This window comes from Cherax quadricarinatus, chromosome 61 (assembly GCF_038502225.1).
Source record: "Cherax quadricarinatus isolate ZL_2023a chromosome 61, ASM3850222v1, whole genome shotgun sequence".
NCBI lineage: Eukaryota > Metazoa > Arthropoda > Malacostraca > Decapoda > Parastacidae > Cherax > Cherax quadricarinatus.
In genome coordinates this window covers 21,254,479-21,282,253 of record NC_091352.1, presented here as the reverse complement: position 1 = coordinate 21,282,253, position 27,775 = coordinate 21,254,479, and the positions used below count along the sequence as shown (strand labels likewise).

Here is a 27,775-nt window from a genome sequence, read left to right as displayed (position 1 = left end):
AATTGTGTACCTCTTGTACAGTACCCTTATGCAACTGTACCTGAATCTGTACGGTACCCTTATGCAACTGTACCTGAATCTGTACAGTACCCTTATGCAACTGTACCTGAATGGGCTTGCTACTACTGGACATTATATTATAGTACACCCCCCAAGAACGGTAACAGACAAACTGAGAATCAACAGCATGTTCAGCGATACCGACGGGCATGACGCGGTGGGCGAAACGTGCGGGCGAAACATATAGGACAGAGAAGAGAAAGTTAGTCTGACGTCACCAAATCCTGACTAGCCGCCGTGGCATAATAAACGATCATGCGATTTTGAATAGCACTTTTGCTTAAGATTGTGCTCAATAGACTCCACTAAATAGGTGCCTAGTTTGTACATACCATAACTTGAATTATACAAGGCATTCTCATCATGTTTCAAGAGAGGATTCAATGTTGTTTCTCTCCATGATGGAACTGTTGGGTACAATAATGTGAGCACCTGCCCACCCTGGTGGGTGATTGCAAGTACTGACATAGTTTAAGATAGTTATTTAACATTTAATCTTCCTGTGTTATTTATCTTTCATTGTACAATTAGCATTCCCTTATAAGCTGAAGTCATTATAATTTTTAAAAATGTAAAATATAGGAAAAGCATCGGTATCGGTAATCGTCAGAAAACTGATTATCGGTAATGATGAATAAGAAAAGAATTGTGGAAGCCCATTATTATTACTATCAAGAATCAGCGCTAAACCCATAAGGCTAACATGGCACATGGCTGGTAGCCGATGAGAAGAGACTAATTATATTTGAGGCGAGGAAGAAAAATGTATCTCAAATTCGTAGAATCAAGGCGTCAACCAGCATGAAGACAGTCTCCTGGGTGGGACTGGAGGCAGGACTTGCACAAACTACGCAGGGTTGGCAATGCAGGCGCAGTAAACCAGAGGATATCCCGTGTTATGGCCTGTATTAGCGCATATTACAAGCAACCCGATCCTAAATGCTACATCATACTTCTCTCCTACTTTCCTTCCTTCATTTTTCTTCGTTCCTTCCTTCATTTTTCTTCATTCCTTCCTTCATACCTACATATATTTCTTGACTCTGCTTTTTTTTATCCTCTTTACTGCCTTTTTTCTTAACACCTTTTTCTTTTTTTTTTTTAAAAAAAGATGAGGAGGCCTGTGCTCTAAATTATCGTGTCGTCAGCTTAACGTCAGTTCTTAGTAAACAACTGGAGAATATGAGAGAAAAGGCATTTAATTTTCTGGAAAAAATAGAGTAATATCAGGAAACCAACATGGATTCCACTTCAAAAGATCACGTCTGACCACTGGAGAATCCCGCCTACCAGTGACTATGCCCTCGTCTGCTACCCGTCCCATTTCCACCTGACCTTAGTATATAAGCGTCAGGCGCCTTGCTTCTGCTTTCGAATCTCCACGACTACGGTGCTCTTCACACCTACTCCAAGGTTGAGGGACTGATTACCTTATCTTCTGTACATAGTTATACTGTCTTCAAGTTATGTCCTGGAATTTGTATTGATAAAGCCACTGGATGGCGAAACGTCTACAATGAAGATACCCAGATGTTGCACATGTCTTAAATTCATCCAATTTTTCATAAACTATTCTGAAAAGCTCCAATCAGAGGCATTGCATCAGAATTTCAAGGCCTTTGGCAATGTACCTCATCATAAATGGATAACTTCCTACCTAGGAGATAACTTCCTACCTAGAGAAGTGACTGACTCAAAGATTTTTAAGTGATTCTCCGTTAAGTGGAGTTCTCCATCGGTCAGTACGCAGTCCAATCCTCCTCATAATATGCATACATAATCTCGTTATAGAGCTAAAAACTACGCTGGCAAGTTTTGCAAATTACGCAACACTGGAAAAAGTGTAGTATACAAGCAGACAGTTTTAATACACAGAGTGATCTAGGTAAATTGGCTCTCTGGTCGGAGACGCGTTATACCCCTAAATACAATTTCATGCATTTAGGGATATAACAGTCTGAAACAGGAAAACAAAATGTTTGTCAGCAAACTTAGCGAAAGAAATGAATAAGACCTTCGAGTAATCATTTAAGACGACCTTGAAAACAATGAGATTACAAATTTCATAGAAATTTTGAACTAAAACACTAGAGACCAAATTAACAGTAATGGTCTCCAAATTACATAAAAACGAAGATTAATTAGACAGGGTACACTCGTCCCATCATAAAAAAAAATTATAAAGGATCTCACAACATTTTTTCTTAGGAACAAGAAAATTCAGAGACATCTCATGGAAATCTTCGAGATATTGAATATATTCGTCACACACAAACATGAAGAGCAATTTCAAGCGATGAGTGAATAATCCATAACTTGAAACAGTGGGAAGAAACACTGAAACAGAAGATGCAACACAAGCGTCACTGAAACAGATGATGCAACACAAGTCATTGAAAGAGAAGATGCAACACAAGCGTCATTGAAACAGATGGTGCAACACAAGCGTCATTGAAACAAGATGCAACACAAGCGTCATTGAAACAAGATGCAACACAAGCGTCATTGAAACAGATGGTGCAACACAAGCGTCATTGAAACAAGATGCAACACAAGCGTCACTGAAACAGATGGTGCAACACAAGAGTCAGAAAATTTTTCTCAAATAGAATCTTGATAAATTAGAGAGATGAGCTAAGATTACTTGCAAGTGCAAGATATTATTGCTATAACAGAGACCTGGTTCAACTTGAAAGATAGAGAATTCCCCTCTGAATGCAACAAACCGGGTTATAAACTATTCCATACTGATAGGGTCAGCAGGAAGGGTGGTGGAGTGGCGATGTATGTCAGAGATAATTTAAATTGTTGTGTTAGACAAGATATAAGATTAGAAACATCGAACATTTGGCTACAGTTTCTCGAGGGTCGTGAGAAGTTAATTTTGGGTGTAATATATAGGCCCCCACACCTTGATAGCGAATGCATTAAACTGCTATGGGATGAAATTCATAAGGCATCTAGATATGAAAATGTTGTGTTAATGGGAGATTTTAACTTTAGACAAATTGATTGGAACAATGTGACAGGAAATCTTTAGTCTAGTGACTTTCTTGATACGGTTCAGGATTGCTTTTTAAAACAGTTTGTGACAGAACCAACTAGAGGAAACATTCTACTTGGTTCTTGCCAACAAAGAATCACTAGTTAATAATCTTGAGGTTAATGATGAGCTAGGGGAAAATGATAACAGATCACTTATTTTCAATATATCATGGAGTTTCCCGGATAACTGCAATCAAATCTGTCCCAGACTTTCGCTTGGCCGATTTCATGGGACTGAAAAATTACCTGGGTGAGCTAAACTGGGATGTCCTCGCTATGGGTCAGGTAGCTGGTGTTGGTTGCCAATATGACGTTTTTCAGAGAATAGTTCTAGCTGCCCAGACAACTTTTGTTCCGAGTAGGGAAATTAAATCTAACAAAATTGATCCCCAATGGATGAACAATAGATCAAAGCATCTCATTGGTCAAAAGAGAGGCATATACAGGCGTATCAAAATAGGGGATGGGCAGTTAAGTAATCAATATATTCAATTAAAGAGAGAGAAAAAAAAGGAAAACGAAAAGCAAAAAGGGATTATGAGGCTAAGGTCGCAAGGGATTCAAAGACAAACCCAAAAGGGTTCTTTCAGGAATACAGAAGCAAGATTATGGACAAGATAGGCTCACTAAAGAGTAACTCAGGTTAGTTCACTGACAGTGATAAGGATATGTACGAAATTTTCAATTCTTACTTTCTCTCAGTTGTTACTCAGGAAGATACTAGCGAAATTCCAGAAATAATAGATTACGTAGAACAGGATAATAATAAACAATGCACGATTGCGGTAACTAGTGACATGGTCCTCAGACAAATAGAGAAATTAAAACCTAACAAATTCCCAGGTCCTGATGAACTGTTTGCAAGGGTGTTAAAGGAATGTAAAGAGGAACTTAGCATACCTTTGGCTAATCTTTTTAACATATCACTACAAACTGGCATAGTGCCTGATAAGTGGAAAATGGCAAATGTAATACCTATTTACAAGGCAGGTGACAGGTCCTTAGCTTCGACCTATAGACCAATAAGCCTTACCTCCATAGTGGGAAAATTTATGGAATCAATAATTGCCGAAGCAATTCGTAGCCATCTTGATAGGCATAAACTGATTAATGAATCTCAACACGGTTTTACAAAGGGGCGTTCCTGTCTTACGAATTTACTAACTTTTTTCACTAAGGTGTTTGAGGAGGTAGATCATGGTAGTGAAAATGACGTTGAGTATATGGACTTTAGTAAGGCTTTCGATAGTTCCACATCAGAGGCTATTGAGGAAACTTTAGGCACACTGAATAGGAGAAATTTTTTCCTGGGTTTAGGCATGGTTGACGAATAGACAGCAGAGTTTGCATAAATGGAGAGAAATCAGAGCGGGGAAGCGTCACAAGCGGTGTTCCACAGACGTCAGTGTTGGGCCCTTTGTTCACAATCTACATAAAGGACAATGATGAAGGAATAAATAGCGACATAAGCAAATTTGCTGATGACACCGAAATACGCCGTCCAATTCATTCTAATGAGGATATTAGAGCACTCCAGGATGATTTGAATAAACTGATGCAGTGGTCGGAGGAGTGGTAGATGCAGTTTAATATAGACAAATGCAAAATTCTAAATGTTGGACATATAAACTAAATAATGTAGATCTTAATATTACGGATTGCGAAAAGGATTTAGGAGTTTTGGTTAGTAGTAATCTAAAACCAAGACAACAGTGCATTAGTGTTCGCAATGAACCTAACAGAGTCCTTGGCTTCATAGCAAGAAGTATAAATAATAGAAGTCCTTACGTTGTTCTTCAACTCTATATATCTTTGGTTAGGCCTCATTTAGACTATGCTGCTCGGTTTTGGTCGCCGTATTACAGAATGGATATAAATGCTCTGGAAAACGTACAGAGGAGGATGACAAAGTTGATCCCATGTATCAGAAATCTTCCCTATGAGGATAGACTGAGGGCCCTGAACCTGCACTCTCTCGAAAGGCGAAGAATTAGGGGGATATGACCGAGGTGTATAAATGGAAAACAGGAATTAATAAAGGGGATGTAAATAACGTGCTAAAAATATGTAACATAGACAGGACTCACAGCAATGGCTTCAAATTGGAAAAAAAATCAGATTCAGGAAGGATATAGGAAAGCACTGGTTTGGTAATAGAGTTGTCGATGAGTGGAACAAATTCCCGAGTACCGTCATGAACACTAAGACGATGTGTAGTTTTAAAAATAGGTTGGATAAATACATGAGTGGGTGTGGGTAGGTGTGAGTTGGACCTGACTAGCTTGTGCGACTAAGTTGGATGCACTGCTCCTCCCTTAATGACTCTGTTTATGATTGATGACCCCGTTACTGTTGATAACATTGCATTATAAGTGGATGTATTTCAATCATTAAAGATACCCAAATGTTGCACATAAGAACACAAGAAAAAACACTGCAACAGGCCTACTGGCCTATGCGAGGCAGCTCCATTTCTCCCACCGGCTTAAGCCAATGCCTTGACCTAGTGAGGTCAGACACGTCACTTAAGACTACACGGTATCATCAGTACTTGAACTTGTCACCAATACCCCACCGTGTCACCAATACCCCACCGTGTCACAAATACCCCACCGTGTCATCAATACCACACCGTGCCATAACATCTTGTGGTTGCTGGTGATGCGGGAACCAAAGCAGGCTCATTGTCTTCGGGGACGAGCTCTTGAGCTAAGGAAACGGATCACATCACCCGTTCCTTGGAACGAACCTTATTGCCTCCCAATCCCTAATTCGCTGTATGACCCCTACGGGTTGATGCTTCTCCCATGAAAATATTAAAATATGATAAAACGGAAGGCAGTTATATATTTTTTTTTCAGATGTAAGCTTAGAGTCTGTAAAGGTCATGCAGGGTCTGAGGAATGGGAGATGATCAGGTTTGATCCAAGGAATGAAAAGAAGGCTTAGGGTTAGTTACCTATATGACTAAGGAAACATGCCGATAGTTTCCACCTGCTCTAGACTCGAACTCGAGTCCCTTGGTTGAAAGCCTGTCAAAGGCTGGGCCACGGGGGGGGGGGGCGTTGACCCCAGGTATTTAGGTAGATGCCAGTGAGGTATGAACCATGTTTACTGGAAAAGAGTAGCTCCAGTTTCTTACAAATGTGTGAAGGAGGAGGATGAAGATAGGAGGAGGAACATGATGAGGATGCAGGAGGAGGAGTTGGAGGAGGAGAAGGATAAGGAAGGATGAGAAAAAAGAGAGAGGTGCCCAGAATTCCACAGTCTTACCTTCAGAAGTAAAATTTTTCTTTATCATGTTTCCCAGTGGGAGGTCAGACAAGGCAGAGCTCATACCGCCAGCAGTTTATTAATACTGGCAGCTCTTCGTGGCTTCCAACGCGGCTCCCTGGTATTTGTTAATTAACAGTAGCCCACACTCCTGGTGGTTCCAAGACGTTCCATTTTCCAGTGTGTGTGTGCTAGTTTGTGGCTGCCTTGACAAGTAGCCACCATACTGAAGGAAACTCTTAACAAGACGTTCCGGTCTTTCCTTGACATAACGACAGAACAAGAAGGACCGAAGTATTTTGATCTGGAAGATAATTATGAACTCTTCCAGCCACAATCACTCAATGTACTACCATCCTCTCGATAATAGATATATTATTATCAAAAACACCAGCCTCTTGTATTAGTGGGAAATGTTTTGCACTCTCTCCAGGAAAGCTGGTGCTTTCTTTGTGTCTCATATACGTGTAAAATGACAGATAAATGTTACAGCCTTCTGTTTACATTAGCAATGCACTTTGCTTTCATCATGTGTGTTTCTGATTTCTTTTTATTCTTTTATTTTCTTAAAAGAATTATAAAACCTGGTCTGAGCCCACGCTGCGTTGGCGATGATTAATATATTAAAGTGATGTATAACAATAATAATAATAATAATATAAAAATATAATTTTACTATTATTATTATTATTATTATTATTATTATTATACTCTTCGGGGAAAACAAACATCACTTGGGGAATGGGAGGCAACCAGGTTTGATGAAGAAAGAGAAGTTATTTCCATTTCATTGGATCATGAGCCCTTTATAACCAGGGCAACCTCCCTTTCCCTTGTGAAAGATCTTAAGTAATGAACATTGGGCCAGCAGTAACATAAATACGCAAACAATGCTCAGGCATCAAGTATGCCCTTGCAACTTACCCAGTGCAGAAAATCTGTACTGATGTTTTGACCCACGGAAGAAATCTGTAACATGCAGTAAGTACGTATAGGTATCTTGTCCTATGCAGCAGCTTTGTCAGGTTTGTACATGCATCATGCAGCATGCAATAAGTCTGAACAGATATTTTATCCGTTGCAACGTCTGTGAAAATGTTTGTAATGTCTGCCTCCTTGTAAGAAGCTCTCTAGCAACGACTGTTGACACCGTTCCCCAAGACTCCAAACGTCTCAGTCTCACAAGTGGCTTCTACAAGACTTTCAGGAGTAAAAAAAAAACTGTAAAACCTGAAGCAAATATAAATTACAAATTACCTGATCGTTGGCCATGGGCACATTTATTAACTGTAAGTTAACTCTTCCTGATTTCCCCACCCAGTATTACTGGCCACGTGACTAGGGGCAAAATACAGTAAATAGTATCACCAACGGGTCTGACGCAGAGACTCGTATCCACAATTTGTTGTCAGGCCTGTGAAGCACGTTGTTAACTGCCAGCTAACGTTGGGGAACCGTGTGGGACTCAAGAGATAGAAACTTGTAGGTAATTCTGGCGGCACGGGTCCTTGTTCGAAGTCGGCTATCAGCGTTCTTCTTTCTAACTCGCTGGAGCACCGCTAGGTGGTACTACTGGTTTCAACCTAATGTAAATATATATTGAAAGCCTAAAACTACATTTTTTAATTCTATTATTAGTTCCTAACACTAATTCTTCCTAAAACTTGTAATCTATCAAATTAGTGCAAACCTATCAATGATTGTGTGCTGACTCATGAAACTTATTGGGCGTGGTTTCTAGAGGTCACTACTGCTTGTTACAATGGCTCTGTGGGATTTCTTGAAATCAGTAATTTCCCACAGTCTAACAGGCTTGTTGTGACTTACAGCAAGTCTGTACAGGCATTCTGACCGGTGCAGTAAGACTGTACAATTTCTTTGATACATTCAAAAAGTCTCTGCGTTTATTTTGTCCAGTGCAGCAAAACTATACAGGCTTCTGCTGTATGACTTATGGGTTTAGAGCTTCGTAATGATTATACTTCTTCCAGTAACACAAGCTTCTTGCTACATGCAGCAAATTTGTACAAGCATCGGGCACAATCCATAAACTGTACAGCCATTTTGGTCCAAATAGTAACTCTGTACAAGCAGCTTGCACCAAGCCTGTACAGGCATCTTGCACCGTGTAGACAGCCTGAACTGAAATCTTGTCCCATGCAGGAAATCTGTTCAGGCATTTTGGATCACGTTTCTCGTCTGTACAGGGATCTAGCCGCATGCAGCATGTCTATTAAGCCATTTCCCAGGCAGCAAGTCTGCACAGGCATTCTTTCCCAGGCAGCAAGTCTGCACAGGCATTCTTTCCCAGGCAGCAAGTCTGTATAGACATTCTTCACCAGGCAGCAAGTCTGTATAGACATTCTTCACCAGGAAGCAAGTCTGTATAGACATTCTTCACCAGGAAGCAAGTCTGTATAGACATTCTTCACCAGGAAGCAAGTCTGTATAGACATTCTTCACCAGGCAGAAAGTCTGTATAGACATTCTTCCCCAGGCAGCAAGTCTGTATAAGCATTCTTCACCAGGAAGCAAGTCTGTATAGACATTCTTCCCCAGGCAGAAAGTCTGTATAGACATTCTTCCCCAGGCAGAAAGTCTGTATAGACATTCTTCCCCAGGCAGAAAGTCTGTATAGACATTCTTCCCCAGGCAGCAAGTCTGTATAGACATTCTTCCCCAGGCAGCAAGTCTGTATAGACATTCTTCCCCAGGCAGCAAGTCTGTATAGACATTCTTCCCCAGGCAGCAAGTCTGAATAGGCATTCTTCACCAGGCAGCAAGTCTGTATAGACATTCTTCCCCAGGCAGCAAGTCTGTATAGACATTCTTCCCCAGGCAGAAAGTCTGTATAGACATTCTTCCCCAGGCAGAAAGTCTGTATAGACATTCTTCCCCAGGCAGAAAGTCTGTATAGACATTCTTCCCCAGGCAGAAAGTCTGTATAGACATTCTTCCCCAGGCAGCAAGTCTGTATAGACATTCTTCCCCAGGCAGCAAGTCTGAATAGGCATTCTTCACCAGGCAGCAAGTCTGTATAGACATTCTTCCCCAGGCAGCAAGTCTGTATAGACATTCTTCCCCAGGCAGCAAGTCTGTATAGACATTCTTCCCAAGGCACCAAGTCTGTATAAACATTCTTCCCCAGTCAGCAAGTCTGTATAAACATTCTTCCCCAGTCAGCAAGTCTGTATAAACATTCTTCCCCAGGCAGCAAGTCAGTATAAACATTCTTCCCCAGGCAGCAAGTCTGTATAGACATTCTTCACCAGGAAGCAAGTCTGTATAGACATTCTTCACCAGGAAGCAAGTCTGTATAGACATTCTTCACCAGGAAGCAAGTCTGTATAGACATTCTTCACCAGGCAGCAAGTCTGTATAAGCATTCTTCACCAGGAAGCAAGTCTGTATAGACATTCTTCCCCAGGCAGAAAGTCTGTATAGACATTCTTCCCCAGGCAGAAAGTCTGTATAGACATTCTTCCCCAGGCAGAAAGTCTGTATAGACATTCTTCCCCAGGCAGCAAGTCTGTATAGACATTCTTCCCCAGGCAGCAAGTCTGTATAGACATTCTTCCCCAGGCAGCAAGTCTGTATAGACATTCTTCCCCAGGCAGCAAGTCTGAATAGGCATTCTTCACCAGGCAGCAAGTCTGTATAGACATTCTTCCCCAGGCAGCAAGTCTGTATAGACATTCTTCCCCAGGCAGAAAGTCTGTATAGACATTCTTCCCCAGGCAGAAAGTCTGTATAGACATTCTTCCCCAGGCAGAAAGTCTGTATAGACATTCTTCCCCAGGCAGCAAGTCTGTATAGACATTCTTCCCCAGGCAGCAAGTCTGTATAGACATTCTTCCCAAGGCACCAAGTCTGTATAAACATTCTTCCCCAGTCAGCAAGTCTGTATAAACATTCTTCCCCAGTCAGCAAGTCTGTATAAACATTCTTCCCCAGGCAGCAAGTCAGTATAAACATTCTTCCCCAGGCAGCAAGTCTGTATAGACATTCTTCGCCAGGCACCAAGTCTGTATAAACATTCTTCCCAAGGCAGCAAGTCTGTATAGGTATTCTTCCCCAGGCGACAAATCAAATATGCCTCTTAACCCCATAAAGCAAGTCTGGACAAAACTCTATAAGTAACATTATTTGAACACAGCAGCGAGCAGATACAATAATTGAACACTTTCACCAAGACTAGTTTTACTGCACATTGTCACCATTCTCAGAATACGACTTCCCGCAGGTCTGGAATTGTCCTTCACATTTGCATTTCAATTCTTTTCCAGGATGCGACCTACAACACTCGACTAACAAAATAAACACAATACAAAGGACATGATAGTTTTCCCAGCCAGAGGCAAAAACAAACAGAAAATTAAAACGCCAAGCAAAGACAAATAAAATAAAATAACAAAAGCGCCCGACAAATGTAAATACATAACAGCAGCATTAACGAAATTTAATTTTCAAATTTATATTTGCTCTTCGTAATACTGTTAACAATTATACATTTAATTTAATTTCGGTAATCCGTAAATACAAAGCTCTTTATTAACAAAATATTATTATTATTATTATTATTATTATTATTATTATTATTATTATTATTATTATTATTATTATTGTTATTATTATGTGGTGGCATTTTTGTCTCTGTTCATATTAGTCACGAAGGGGAGGGGGGGGGGAGAGGTGCCGTGATGCCGGTGTCTCTAGATTCAGGAACTGGAGCTACATTTTTCTTCCTTGGATCAAATCTGATTGTCTTACATCCCCCCGGAGTTGTAGGACCCTTACAGGTTTAGCACATCTATATTATTATTAGTAGTAGTAGTATCATTATTATCATTAGCTTTCAAGGTTTAAAACTTCAAACTTGAAGCTGTTTAAAAGTTGCATGGTTAAATTATCAGTGTTGAAAGGTTTGAAGCCGATCGAATGATGCAATGGCAAAGTAATGCAAGAAAACGCGTATTTAAATTATCTCAATAACTTTAATAGTTTAAAAATTGGCATCTATGAAGATCGAAAAGAACTCTAACTTTTCTCTAAGTACAGTAACCCGCTGTTTGAACATCAAAATGGTATACAATACCGACAGGTTGGTAGGTAAGACACATAGGCAACAGTTAGGCAACTTTATTCCGAAACGTTTCGCCTACACAGTAGGCTTCTTCAGTCGAATACAGAAAGTAGGCAGGAACAGTAGAGATGTGAAGACGATGTAATCAGTCCATCACCCTTGAAGTCGTAGAATTTGAGGTTGTCAGTCCCTCAGCCTGGAGAAGTTCAGTTCCATAGTCAGGAACTATCTGACTATAGAACTGAACGTCTCCAGGCCGAGGGACTGACAACCTCAAATTCTACGACTTCAAGGGTGATGGACTGATTACATCGTCTTCACATCTCTACTGTTCCTGCCTACTTTCTGTATTCGACTGAAGAAGCCTACTGTGTAGGCGAAACGTTTCGGAATACTGTTGCCTATGTGTCTTACCTACCAACCCGCTGTTTACTGGTTCAGGTGCTGAATGTCCAACAATTTAGATTACAAATTTATCCTTAGAAACCCCAAAAACAGTGCTAAGTTTTTCTTTGATAAAAAATCCCCCACACTGCAAGACTGATGCCAACCGGAAGAGACATTCCCCAGTAATTACCCAAAATTCAGTGATTCGTAATTTAATATGTGATAAATGGTTTAGAAAACTGACAAGGTTCTTAAATTCGCTACAATCCTGTACTTTTTGACTCGTGAAATCGTAATGTCACGATTTCAAACACACCATACCACGGATGGGGTTCAAACCCCACCCGTGGTATGGTCTCTACTTTTTCTACGAGAGTGGAATTCGTACACCTCGTAATGTAAAACTTAGCAAATTGACTTCTACACAATCCAATAGTTATCCAAAGCTTCCTTTAAGTGAGATGCATCGTCGTTGTAGGTTTCAACTCTGTCCGATGGAACATTCAGAAATAATGGCATCAAAACTCATATTTCATTTTCTGAGTTTTTTCAATAAATTTGCAAACTCTTAAAAATTGTAAAATTAATCAAATTCCAAGACACTAGCGATTATTGATTAAAAACGACAAGAATTAGCGTTTTCCAGTTATCACATAGACAAGAATTTGTTAAGTTATAATTTGTTTATTTTACTAAAGTCCAAAATCAATAACAATCTTCCGCTGAGCAAGACACATCATCACTGTAAGGTTTGAAGCTAGTCGAAAGAATCGTTCTCCAGTTATTACACAGAAAGCAACAATTCCAAATTAATTAACAATGTAGGTTTAATTTTCAAATTTGCATCTACACAGACTAAAGGCGTATTATTAAAATTATTAATATTTTTATTATTATTTTTATTATCATAAAACCAATCACTAAACCCAGGGGTAAAAAAATCACATCACTGGAAAAATAAAATCAAGATATTAACACATTCTCCAAAAAATTCCAGCCTTCACTACATCATCAGTATGCAACTTCTAAGAGGTACCAGTACTGGAAGTTTGAAACCAACTGGAAGAAAGAAAAATTGAGAATCGTCAATGTAAACTTGGCCAGAGGGCGCCAGTACATGTTAGTAGGTCGCATCATGTTAGTAGGTACATGTTAGTAGGTCGCATCATGTTAGTAGGTACATGTTAGTAGGTCGCATCATGTTAGTAGGTACATGTTAGTAGGTCGCATCATGTTAGTAGGTACATGTTAGTAGGTCGCATCATGTTAGTAGGTACCTGTTAGTGGGTCGCATCATGTTAGTAGGTACATGTTAGTAGGTCGCATCATGTTAGTAGGTACATGTTAGTGGGTCACATCATGTTAGTAGGTACATGTTAGCAGGTCACATCAGTACTGTAAATTTACTCCCTAACGCAACAATAGCCACTAGACAAAAGCACCCTTTCGGGAATACCTAGTTACACCAGCAATCTCACCACCACAAGCATAATCATCAACAACACTACCAATATCACCACCACAAGTATAATCATCAACAACACTACCAATATCACCACCATGAACACCAACAACAGTACCACTACTGTCACCAATAAAATCACCAACGGCACCACCACTATCACCAATAAAATCACCAACACTTCTAGCATCACCACGAAGAACAACAATAGCACCACCACTGTCACCAATAAAATCACCAACAACGGCACCACCACTATCACCAATAAAATCGCCAACAACACTTCTAGCATCACTACCAAGAACATCAACAATAGCACCACCACTGTCACTAATAAAATCATCAACAACGGCACCACCACTATCACCAATAAAATCACCAACAACACTTTTGGCATCAACACAAAGAACACCACCATAAGCACCACCAGCAGCAACATCAACAGGATCACCAGCACCATCAACAGTACTGCAGTCATCACCAATAAAATCACCAATAGCACTACCAACAAGATCAACATTAACAGCATCACCAACAACGTCACCATCAATACCATCGACAACAGCAATACCTCCAACATCACCATCACCACCATCGCCATTAAAATCACAAACAACACTACAAGCATCACCAAGAACACCACCACCACCACCACCAATAATACCGCCAACAACACCATCACTAATAACAACAGAAACAATATTGACAACCAACAAAAACAACGACGACAACCAATAATAAAAAACATGGCGATGACACCACCACCAAAAAGAACAATAACAGAGAACAATCTCCACCACCACCAACAACAACAACAACAAAATCACCACCACAGCCAACAACACCAACCTCAACAACAACACCACCAGCAACACCAACAACAATACCACCAGCAACACCAACAACAATACCACCAGCAACACCAACAACAATACCACCAGCAACACCAACAACAATACCACCAGCAGCACCAACAACAATACCACCAGCAGCACCAACAACAATACCACCACCACCACCAACAACAATACCACCACCACCACCAACGTCAACACCACCACCACCACCAACGTCAACACCACCACCACCACCAACGTCAACACCACCACCACCACCAACGTCAACACCACCACCACCACCAACGTCAACACCACCACCACCACCAACGTCAACACCACCACCACCACCAACGTCAACACCACCACCACCAACGTCAACACCACCACCACCACCATCAACACCACCACCACCACCATCAACACCACCACCACCACCATCAACACCACCACCACCACCATCAACACCACCACCACCACCATCAACACCACCACCACCACCATCAACACCACCACCACCACCATCAACACCACCACCACCACCATCAACACCACCACCACCATCAACACCACCACCACCACCATCAACACCACCACCATGAACACCACCACCACCATGAACACCACCACCACCATGAACACCACCACCACCATGAACACCACCACCACCATGAACACCACCACCACCATCAACACCACCACCACCATCAACACCATCAACAACAACGTCACCACCACCATCAACACCATCAACAACAACGTCACCACCACCACCATCACCATCAACAACACCACCACCACCACCACCACCATCAACAACACCACCACCACCACCACCATCAACACCACCACCACCACCATCAACACCACCACCACCACCACCACCAACAACACCACCACCACCACCAACAACACCACCACCACCACCAACAACACCACCACCACCATCAACAACACCACCACCACCATCAACAACACCACCACCACCACCACCACCATCAACAACACCACCACCACCACCACCACCATCAACAACACCACCACCACCACCACCACCATCAACAACACCACCACCACCACCACCACCATCAACAACACCACCACCACCACCACCACCATCAACAACACCACCACCACCATCAACAACACCACCACCAACAACACCACCATCAACAACACCACCACCAACAACACCACCAACAACACCACCACCAACAACACCACCACCAACAACACCACCACCAACAACACCACCACCAACAACACCACCACCAACAACACCAACACCAACAACACCACCACCAACAACACCACCAACAACACCACCACCACCACCACCACCACCACCACCACCACCACCAACAACAACACCACCACCAACAACACCACCACCAACAACACCACCAACAACAACACCAACACCAACACCAACAACACCACCACCACCATCAACAAAAATATGCCGTATTTCAACCCTTTAAAAAATCACAAAACTCTAAACAACTATTATATTACAGAGTTCCTGCTATTGCACGACTATTTTTGTTACTCATAAATTACCACATTTCAGCTATCTGATATTGTGCTGAAGGTGAGGCGTTCCAATCTGTCAGGATCAGCAATGACGAACCTGTGCAGTAACTGGGTGGGTGACCGTGTGGGTCTCGCTCACAAGGGCTTTCATACACGTTCTCTACCCATGGCTGGGCCAGCTATGCCACATATATCTGCAGCACAGAAACAGTAGATAGCAATATTATACAGCAATCCCAAAACAAGGCCAGCTATAGCACAGTAATATCTAGCACATATCACTGTGCTATACTGTGGTGTAGTTGACCTTTCAAAGGCCAGCTTTACTACACTGATATTTGCTGTATCTACATGTCTTCCCTTTCCTAGACTCCATATTTCAAATAATGTGAGAATTAATCCACTTGATGTAAGTGCAACACAAAGTTCTCCGTATTAGTTCACTTGATGTAAGGGAAGCACAAAGTTCTGTTATTTCACTGGATGTTCCTCGATCGCTAGCGAACTCAGCTGACACACTGAGGTCCAGATTTCGAATCTCCTCCGGTAGGGCTGGAAAACATTAGGGACGTGTTTTCATAAGACACCTGCTGTTCCTGTTTACCCATCAGTAAAATGGATACCTAGGAGTTAGTCACTGATGTCAGCTAGGCCTGTACTTGTAGTAAATGAAGATATTATATTACATTATAATTAATGTATTAAACCCATATTAAAATTAAGTTCTCGATTAGCATAGTTTACCTTGTTCTCTGTAAATAATTTTGAGGTACCCTCGTACTCCAAGTTTCTTACTTAACAATAGAGTTGATCCTGAATGACGTATCTTTTCAGATAAAAATTCAGACAAACACTCAAGATGCGTAAGAAGCTTGTACTGGGCATCGCTTCTCTTTGTGTGGAGATTTATTAAATCATTTATTTGCTACAACACTACACAGATCGAAGCAATGTACTAACAACAGCCTACTCTTCAACCTATCATTTTGTCTCTATGGTCTAACCTACCCACCATCTGTAACAATGGCATCTGAATGCCATTTTTTGCCACCAAATTGGCAAGGAGTAATGAAAATATTTTTAACTGGGCGTTTAACATGCACTTACTGAAGAGAAGTAGCAAAGAATATGATTTGACAAACATAGCTTCCTATCACTTGATTTTTTATGAACTAAATAACTCCGTCATGCAATGACGAAGGGACCTAGAAAGAAGTCCTCCGTGGGAGGAAGGTGAGATAACTGATAACGGTGATTACACCTAAGATGGGTGTGGCATTCTATGAGTACGTTACATTTATTCGACGTAACGACGTATGCCACACACCCCCCACACCTTCCCGACCAGCGAACCCGCTGTTAAGGTATGACAGGGAGGCCCACTTGTTATACTGAACAGCTCGGTTCATCTCGCCAATCAGAAGGAAGTCCGCCAAAGTTGTAAAGCGATATCTGTGACTCTCGAAGTAACAATGGCAGACACACCTCAAGTCTGCTCGCTCACAGTTCTCACTGTCTCTCTTGCTTGCGAACGTGTTTGTTGTACTGTACTTAATGTATATACATTGTACATATACTTACATTCCTATTTGGTGAAGGAATTATATTAAATATTTACTTTGCTGCCTTTTTGCTCATTCCTACTTTGGATATAGTGATGACGCAGTTACGAGCAGGTGTACAGGCCACAAGACTACAGCTGTGTTCATAATAATGGGAAACTGAATACCTCACCATTATGAGCATCGAATCTGGGAGAGATTTGAACTTTATGTTCACCAATGGATCACAGGATTCGGAATTTGTATTACAGTATTGGGACCTGGTGTAGTTAGAAATGAGAATTTGGCCAGACATCTTGAAATGTCTTTAAGACCTATAGACTGGTTACTATTATTTTATAAAGTAGCCACACAGGCTGTAATGATAACCATGATACATCGAATCTGGGAGAGATTTGGACTTTGTTCACCAATGGATCACAGGATTCGGAATTTGCCATATTCGGTCTAAATTCAAGAAATATCGTTTAAAATATTATTCAGTCAATAATATATATATATATATATATATATATATATATATATATATATATATATATATATATATATATATATATATATATGCAATAAGATCACAGTAAACAGGTGATTTCAGAATATGCAAAACAACCACTCTGAAAGAATAGAGAAATTCCAAGCGCTTTCGTGACTACTCACATTATCAAGGAACTATATATATATATATATATATATATATATATATATATATATATATATATATACAATATATAATATAATATATATATATATATATATATATATATATATATATATATATATATATATATATATAATGTCGTGCCGAATATGCAAAACTGGCCAATTAGCAAGAACTCATTTAAAATTAAGTCAGTTCTAAAATTTTCTCTTATACGTTTAAAGATACATTTTTTTCATTAATGTTGATGTAAAAAATTTTAATTTTGCACCAAAAGAATGTTAGAAAACTTACCTAACCTTATTATAACAAGAACAATTTATTTTAGCTTAACCCAACTAAATATATTTTAGATTTGTTTACAATAATTTAATACTAAACAAACACAGCGAAATATATTTTTTTCGTTAGGTTCAGAATGATTTTGGCGAAATTATTGCATACACAAATTTTCACTTGTCCTATATGGCAAGATGAGCGTTGCTATTTAAGCCAAGATCTTAAGTTCTGCCTATTCGGCACGACATTATATATATATATATATATATATATATATATATATATATATATATATATATATATATATATATATATATTCAAAAACATAAAATACTAGTAACGTTTATGTTAATACCAGTTGGTGTAAGCACAGAAGGAAGTGAGAGAGCTGATAAACCGACATGTATAGAAACAAAGTAAGAAATCGCTGTAAACAACAGATAACAAGGAGAAACAAAATTGTAAAGGATAAGTTATGTTAAGATATAGGGAATTTGTACATAATAGATAGATTTAATGTAGCATGAGAAGAAACATGAGTGAAGATAAGAAAGGTGAAAATTATTTAGACACCAGTTGTTACGATTAGTATAGATTACCTGTAATCACTTACATCTGTGTATGATTAAAGCTGTGTATAGATCTTCAATGGCTTCGCTGTCTAGGTTATTCCACGTGGCTTGGTGGGGAAAGCTCTCCCTTCACACGGTGAGGGTCCGGGTTCGATTCCCGGCAAAGGGGGAGGAACATCGAACATGTTTCCTTACACCAGTTGTCTATGTTCACTCATCAGTAAAATGTGTACCTGGGTGTTAGTCGACTGGTGTTGGTCGCATTCTGGGACAAAAACTGACCTAATTTGCCCGAAATGCTCTGCATAACAAGCGGCTTACAAGCGGCTTTCTATACAGTAGTATATCACTAATGTCAGCTAGGCCTGTATGCCATGTACATGTACTTGTAGTAAATAAAGATATTATTATTATTATTATTATTATTATTATTATTATTATTATTATTCCTGACCATTTTGAGGATAAAGGAGTACTACCTGATATTTCCTGACTCGTCAGTATTTTTGACTTCGAACGGCAAATAGCTGCTCTAGTAGCCAGTCCATGTCCATTTTATCAGTCAATTTCATCAGGTATAGTTACTCTAACCTCTCCTCATACTTCTTACTCTGGAACTAGCCTTGGTATAAACCTTTGTTCTTTTCCAGGTTCATAACCTGCATGATCAGGTGTAGACTCAATGTTGGTGCTGCAGTTAGGCCTGACTTACGTCATAAAAAGATTCGTGAATGATTGTGTAGAGATCCCAAAATTCTAATCTTAGATTTATATGCCAAACACGCATAGGCTGCAGCGGTTATTCCGTTGAGGTACGCCTTAGGCGTTATGCTCAGTATTATACTTTCCCAGTGAGGTTTACAGTTACTCACAATCTGGGATTTCATTCCCTTAGCCACTCGTCAGACCAGTCCAGTAACTTGCCAAGGTCCGTTTGAAACCTTTCCGTATTCTTCCCTTTTTTCACTCTCCTCAATAATTCACATTATCAGCCAACAGGGATATATCAGAGTATTTATTCCAGCATGCCATTCGCGTACACCGTAAGCTGTACCGGTTCCAGTACCGATTCTTATAGAATTCTGCATATCTTCCTTGCTAATTCTGGTGCCTCTTCTCGGACAATCACTCACTCCTTCCTCTCAAGTATTCTTCGATCCAATGTAGGGCGTTTCTATTAGTCCTTCATGGCTCTTCAGCTTTTATCCCAGTCTCTTGTGCGGTACGATAAAATGATTTCGTGTAGTCCCAAAATATGAAGTTCTGCTTGAATAGTATACAATATCGACAAGATGAGAAATTAAGACACATGTGCAGCATATGGGTATCTCTTTCGTAGACGCTTCGCCATCCAGTGACTTTATCAATACAAATTCAAGGACATAACTGGAAGACAGAGGAACTATATACAAACGATGAGGAAATTAATCCCTCAGCCTTGGAGATGGTGTGAAGGGCACCGTAGACGTGAAGTATCTGGAGCACAGGCAAGAAGGCTGACGCTTATATACTGGCGTCAGGTGGAAAGGGACGGGTAGCAGACGAAGACATTGTCACTGGTAGGCGGGATTGCCCAGTGGAAGTAGGTCATACCTGAGGCACGGGTTAGTGGTGGTAGTATTAGCAGTAAAGGTAGTAGTAGTAGTAGTAGTAGTAGTAGTAGCAGCAGCAGCAGCCGAGAAGGTTATGAAGATGTCCTCTAAACCAAGATTCTATGATGTTGCAGTGTCTGACAGGTTGTACATTAATGGTATACAATACCGACAAGATGAAAAATTACACATGTGCAACATCTGGGTATCTTTATTGGGTATGACCTTCCACTGGGGAATCCCGCCTACCAGTGACTATGCCCTCGTCTGCTACCCGTCCCTTTCCACCTGACGCCAGTATATAAGCGCCAGCCTTCTTGCCTGTGCTCCAGAAATTTCACGTCTACGGTGCCCTTCACACCAACTCCAAGGCTGAGGTACTGCTTACCTCATCTTTTGTATATAGTTCATCTGTCTTCCACTTATGTCCTTGAATCTGTATTGATAAAGCCACTGGACAGCGAAACGTTTACGACAAAGATACCCATATGTTGCACATGTCTAATTCTTCAATATGAAGTTCATCCAAACCCCCGCCTTCCTTCTCTGTCTCTCTGTCTCTCTCTCTCTCTCTCTCTCTCTCTCTCTCTCTCTCTCTCTCTCTCTCTCTCTCTCTCTCTCTCTCTCTCTCTCTCTCTCTCTCTCTCTCTCTGTCTCTCTCTCTCTCTGTCTCTCTCTCTCTCTCTGTCTCTCTCTCTCTCTGTCTCTCTCTCTCTGTCTCTGTCTCTCTGTCTGTCTGTCTGTCTGTCTGTCTGTCTGTCTGTCTCTCTCTCTCTCTCTCTCTCTCTCTCTCTCTTTGTCTCTCTTCCCTGCATAATTTGTAACAGAATTCAAGCAGGCTTGTGAGAAAGGATTTAGCATCTTTAAAGTTTCTCTGTTTACCTTACTTAGTATGTATGTCGCTGACCTCTAGTTTAATGTTCCCTTTTCAAGTTTTTGTACTACCTTCTTTCTGTTTCACACCGTTGGCAGTTGCTCTATGGATCTATAGATCCAGCATCTATTTTGTCATGAATGGTGGGATATTAACCCTTTCATTAAAATTTGCTGGCATTACCGGCTGAATAACAAAAAAAAAAAAGCACAATACCGTGACTGGAACAATACACAAATAACCCGCACAAAGAAGAGAAGCTTACGACGTCGTCGTAAGCTTCTCTTTTATGTGCGGGTTATCTGTGTAAATTACCGGCTGTTCATACGGAACGAATTATGGTTACGAATTCTGGAAAGTGATTATGATTTATATAATGAGTGAATAAATTAGTCACGACAGTATCAGTTTCGTAATGATAGTGTAAATCTGATAGTTTGAAAGTAGAGATAAAATATATTTACAGTAATGAATAACCAAATGAATCAAGTGTTTTTAAATAAAATAAAATAAAATAGTCTCCTTCACGACACACCGCCAGGAGTGACTTTAGTTCATTAGGACTGTAGAAGTGACTTTAGTTCATTAGGACTGTAGAAGTGACTTTAGTTCATTAGGACTGTAGAAGTGACTTTAGTTCATTAGGACTGTAGAAGTGACTTTAGTTCATTAGGACTGTAGAAGTGACTTTAGTTCATTAGGACTGTAGAAGTGACTTTAGTTCATTAGGACTATAGAAGTGACTTTAGTTCATTAGGACTATAGAAGTGACTTTAGTTCATTAGGACTATAGAAGTGACTTTAGTTCATTAGGACTATAGAAGTGACTTTAGTTCATTAGGACTGTAGAAGTGACTTTAGTTCATTAGGACTATAGAAGTGACTTTAGTTCATTAGGACTATAGAAGTGACTTTAGTTCATTAGGACTATAGAAGTGACTTTAGTTCATTAGGACTGTAGAAGTGACTTTAGTTCATTAGGACTGTAGAAGTGACTTTAGTTCATTAGGACTATAGAAGTGACTTTAGTTCATTAGGACTATAGAAGTGACTTTAGTTCATTAGGACTATAGAAGTGACTTTAGTTCATTAGGACTATAGAAGTGACTTTAGTTCATTAGGACTATAGAAGTGACTTTAGTTCATTAGGACTATAGAAGTGACTTTAGTTCATTAGGACTATAGAAGTGACTTTAGTTCATTAGGACTATAGAAGTGACTTTAGTTCATTAGGACTATAGAAGTGACTTTAGTTCATTAGGACTATAGAAGTGACTTTAGTTCATTAGGACTATAGAAGTGACTTTAGTTTATTAGGACTATAGAAGTGACTTTAGTTCATTAGGACTATAGAAGTGACTTTAGTTCATTAGGACTATAGAAGTGACTTTAGTTCATTAGGACTATAGAAGTGACTTTAGTTCATTAGGACTATAGAAGTGACTTTAGTTCATTAGGACTGTAGAAGTGACTTTAGTTCATTAGGACTGTAGAAGTCAATCTTGGCAAAAATTATCCTCTAATAAATGTTCTGATCTGTACATTAGGTTTTGTTCCCCACACTACGTCACCTAGTTTATAACTACGAGGGTTATTTTACTTCAAGGAATGGAACCTTACATTTGTCCACAGTGAACTGTGTCTACCACTTTTCACACCATGATAATAGTCTAAATCTTCCCGAATTTATGTTCTTCCTGTATTTGTGTCATCAACACATTTACTCACGTAAATTGTTATTCCTTCGTCAATGCCATTATTGTAAATTATGAACAATAGTGGGCTTAGCACTAATCCTTGTGGAACGCCACTTGTTACTAGTCTCCATTCATATTTCACCTCGTTTATGCAAATCCTATGCTTTCTATTGCCTAGTCAGGCCTGAATCAACATTAAAACGTTTCTTACTAAACAATGAGCTGCCACTTTTCTTAACATCACTTTGTGCTGTACTCTTTCGAAGGCCTAACTGAAAACCAATTGAAAATCATCATTCTTCATCGTGGGCCACTGTTTCAAATGCTTCATTGAAGATGGTCAGTAAATTTGTCAGGCGGGAAGGACCTCGAGATTCATTAAGTAAATTATGTCTAATATTGACGTCAAGTTCAATGGGTGGAAATTTGATGGAATTGTCTTAGCCTCTGATTTGAGGATAGGAATTACATTAGACATCTTCCACATCTCCGGCATAACACCAGTTTAGATAAATGCGTTAAATAGGCTCGTTAGCGACTAAGTTTCAAATTGCACTCTTTAGGTACCCTTGTAAACAGTTCGCAGAGACCCGGGGACTTATTTTCTTGAAGTTTGTCTACCTGTTAGATAACAATGTCCCTCGTGATTGTAATATTGCTTAATTTTCTTCAAGACCTGAATGACTATTAATTACAGGAATATTATTTAATTTTTCTTGTGTGAAGATTTCATTATCCATATCTAACTTTCAGTGCTTCCAGTTTTTCCCTGATCTTTCTATCATTTGAAAGAATCCTCTTGGGTTTGTCTTTCACTAGCTTCTTTAATTTCGAAATCAGGTTTAGCTTTTCTAATCACCTTCTTTACTTCTCTTTTAATATGAACATAGTGGTCAACAATATTACCCTCTCCTGTTCTGATGTGCCTATAAATTCCTCCCAAGAAACTCAACACTTCCTTAAATCCCATAAATCCCTTCCTTTAATCACTTGTAAAAGCAACTGCTCAAGAAGAAATCTCTCGCTTAACTATTAGTAATAATTTATCTGAAGTTATATACGCTGATGGATCTAAGCAGGAGTCTACTGACATGGTTGCATCTTCTATTCTTGCCACCTCCCTAGTTAAGAACGACAGGATCTTTGTTGAGTTAGGCGTAAGAATTAACAACTGCGCGTCTATACTGCAAACTGAATTGTTTGCCATCCTAATGACCCTAAAGCAATCTTATGACATTGAGCTTGACTATCGGATTAGTACTGACTCTTGGCTCACATAATGACTAACACCATGCACAGTGCAGAAACCGGGTGTGGATACGGATATGGATTCCATCAAACATTGGATTACTCATTCATGATAATGTTAATACGTCAGCCACGAGAAGTACCATGAAGGACAATGAAGAATATAACTTTGGAGTATCTGTGCCTAATATTAGGAATACTATTAGGAGAGAAGTAAATAATGAAACTGAATGTTATATGAATATAGTCAGAAGCCTGAAAAGATCTATAACCCTCTATGATAACATGAACGTAGATAAGTACGTTTAAGGAGAAACCTACAATGTGAATAAACTGACTGAATTTTTAGTTGCCAGGCTTAGGCTTAGAAGTGCTTTTGGCAGTTTTACAGACACACAAATGATGAAACCAAATGCAAATTATGTGGTAATCCCTATGGTTATTGTCTTGAACACTGTTTTATTCACCATTGACATATTTTATTCACCTATGATATATTTCAAGATATCTTATTATTGAAAATAAGATACCAGATATATTAAGCAAGTTTCTTAAATTTGATTGCAACAGGTAAGTGAACTGTAGATATAAATCCAAATAAACTCCAGTAAACCCTTTTAGGGCCTAGTTCCTAGGCCTTTGTGTATCCATATGCTCTTGTGCTACCGTCCACAGGATGGATATGCGGTGCACAATAAACTAGCTGCTTCGGCGGCAAAATCTTATCTGCAAATTTCTTTCATCTCTCCCAGTAAATGCATTGGTCTCCTATTCATCCAGTTGGGATCGTTTTGTTTTGACCTAATTTCTATCTGTGGAATATAAACTTTGGGCACATTGTTAGTAATAATTATTATTATTTTTATTATTAGTAGTAGTAGTAGAGGTAACTCTGTTGCTATTTGATGGTGGGATTTACTGTTTTGAGAAGAGCTCTTGCTAATACTTCATAGAGGACGAAGTTACCTTTAATCAGCTGGTGATAAGAGAATTTGCAGAAACTGGGTTTCCCAGATGGTTGGTGGAATTCCAGTGTTGTACACATGCGTTCAAGTTATCGCTCCTGCAGACAGTGATGTGTTCGATGAGACATATTCGTAGGCTTCGTGCTGTTTCACCAATGTATACCATGTTACAACCTCCACAAGGGATTGTGTGTACCTTTTCACTGACTGATTCGAAATTCTTCAATGTGGTCCTGGTCAGGTCTTTGAGGTGCTTTTTGCGATGGTGATTCTAGCGTTGGCTTGTGTGAGCACTTGGGAAACGTTCGAGGCAATCTAGACATAGGGAAGGATTATAATTTTGTCTGAAGTGTTGTTAGCGCGTGGAAAACTGATGATTTCAAGGGTTCCTTTCTTGTAGTATTTGATGAAAAAGGAAGAAAAATGTAGCTTGATGAAGGTTTGGTGTATGTATGGACACTCATCAAGAAACTCAAGACCGTAAATTTCTTATATTCCTAGAAACAATTCAATGGTAATATCTCATTTCGTCTTAACTTTCTAACTGGAATAGAAATCATTGGACTTTGAGGTATTAGCAAGAGTTCTCCTCTAAACAATAAACCCCACCATCACATAGCAACCAAGAGTTACCTCGACTACTGCTACTACCATCACTACTACAAACAGCGTCTGTGTCCTTGTATTATTTGTAACACCTTAACAAAGATTCAGAAGAGTGAAACATTGCATTATTCTTAGTGTTAGTCCAGACAACAATTAATAACAAATGCTATGGCCAACCAATCATTTCCAACTCCATTTCAAGGCCACCCTCCCTTCTTCCTAATTAACTCTATCGCTGACTTATACCTATTAATCAGGTCCTCACTCCTATGTTTGCCAGCGTCTTTACCTCCAGTACAGAGACAAATGATGGGATTAGCAAGGCAACTTGGCTGTTGGGGGTGGATTATGACCCAGCAGACAAGTTGCCTTGAACATCTCTAAAGCACTTGCACCATTGCAACCAGCACATCCATAAAAGACCTTACCAGGACTAAACTGGTCAATGTAAGTGTTTACACAATCCCTTGCGGAGACTGTGGCTAAGTATACGTCGGTGAAACAACACCTACTCTACATACTCATCAATGCATGCAGAAGCTACAATTTTAACTACATATATGTACACCATAGGAACTCTTTCGGAGATCTGATAAGATTCAGAGATACCAGCCTATGTCAAAAGTAAATTTCCACAAACATAAATGAAGTTGTTCATACATGTTGGAGGCATGAATTTTATTCTCTTGTAATTTGCTACTTTCAGTGACGCTGTTCAATAAATTAGCCCCTCGGGATAATACCAGAAACAAAAAAATCTATAGGATGAACTTAGAAAAACTCAAATGAACCAAATGTTGACCTAAATAAATTTGCTTAGTTCTTATAATAGGAGAGGCTGAGGTGCTTGGTACAAGACACAGCTGATTGGATAGAGTAACTTCAAGCCACCGAGGACAGGAGGTAGAATTCACCCACAACACATGTGAATGAGGTGACACCTGAGACGTTGATGAATCAGATAATTTTGCACCACTCTCTTTATTGTGGAAACGTTTCGCCAGCCAGTGGCTCCATTATCCAGAGAGAAACAGTTCCTATGACTGGAGACCATGTGTTCAGTCCATCAGTCTTAAGTGCAGCACATGAGTGGAGAAGTGGCAGTTGGAGACAGTTTCACCGGTGGAAAAATCCATTAGTGTAAGTAATCATGCTAACAGGTTAAGACAAACGTTGAAGAATTTCCTGTATCAAGATCCCAAGATGTTTGTCTGACAGATATTATACGGATGGGAGTTATGGTGGGGATGTAACACTCACCTACAACAGACAGATGGATGAGGTGGCTTCTGGGAGGTGTGGTAGAGATCTGACACCCGTACATGCCAGCATCTCTCTTCTGCAGGTAGTGTATCATGAGAAGCCAGTCCTCAGAGCCCGGAGTGTGGCGAGCTGAGAAGCGTCCATCTGATGTGTAGGTGAACCGTCCCACTGTCAGCAGGTGAATGTCTCGGTGACGCACCCACGACACCTGTCCAGGAAAGGAAGGCACAAAATTAGCTCTATAAATAAAACTCATTCTGTCGTAGCTTAGAATATTTCACAAGAAACTTCACACTAGATTATGATCCATTTAGATCCATTTAGTCATGGTTAAGAGAGAAGAGGGGAAACGACAGAAAACAGGTCTGGAGAAATTTTGAGGGGAAAGTCTTAAGAAGGGTTAGGTTGAGATGCGAGGAGAAAGCCAAAAGACAGGTCAAAAATGAAGTTGTCAGGAGACAGTCATAAGCCAGAAACAAAGTAGAGGACCTGACATTTTCCTTCCTTCGATATTCTTCTCCGTTGACACTTGAAATAATGTGAAGTTACGAGATAATCTCTTGTTTTTGGCGCAAGGTTTCGAGATTTTTATAGAAAAGTTTCGCCAGCCAGTGGCTTCATCAGTCTCGTAAAGAGAGGAACGGTGTAAGATGAGAAGTTTGAGGTAATCAGTCCCTAAGTTTGGAGATGATGTGTTCAGTCCATCAATCTGGATAAAAGTACAGCATTTGAGCAGAAAAGTGGCTTATATACTGCAGATTGGTGAGGTGAAGCAGTTGG

General features: G+C 39.9%; 1 protein-coding gene across 1 annotated transcript in view; it reads right to left on the bottom strand.

Annotated features, from left to right (window-relative positions):
• The window catches only part of LOC128699483 (neuronal growth regulator 1-like), an 824,012-nt gene that overhangs the window by 176,011 nt on the left and 620,226 nt on the right, over nt 1–27,775 (bottom strand). Inside the window, exon 4 of the mRNA XM_070098276.1 lies at nt 26,993–27,203. Within this exon, the coding sequence (XP_069954377.1) occupies nt 26,993–27,203 (211 nt within the window). The remainder of the gene's footprint in view (nt 1–26,992; nt 27,204–27,775) is intronic.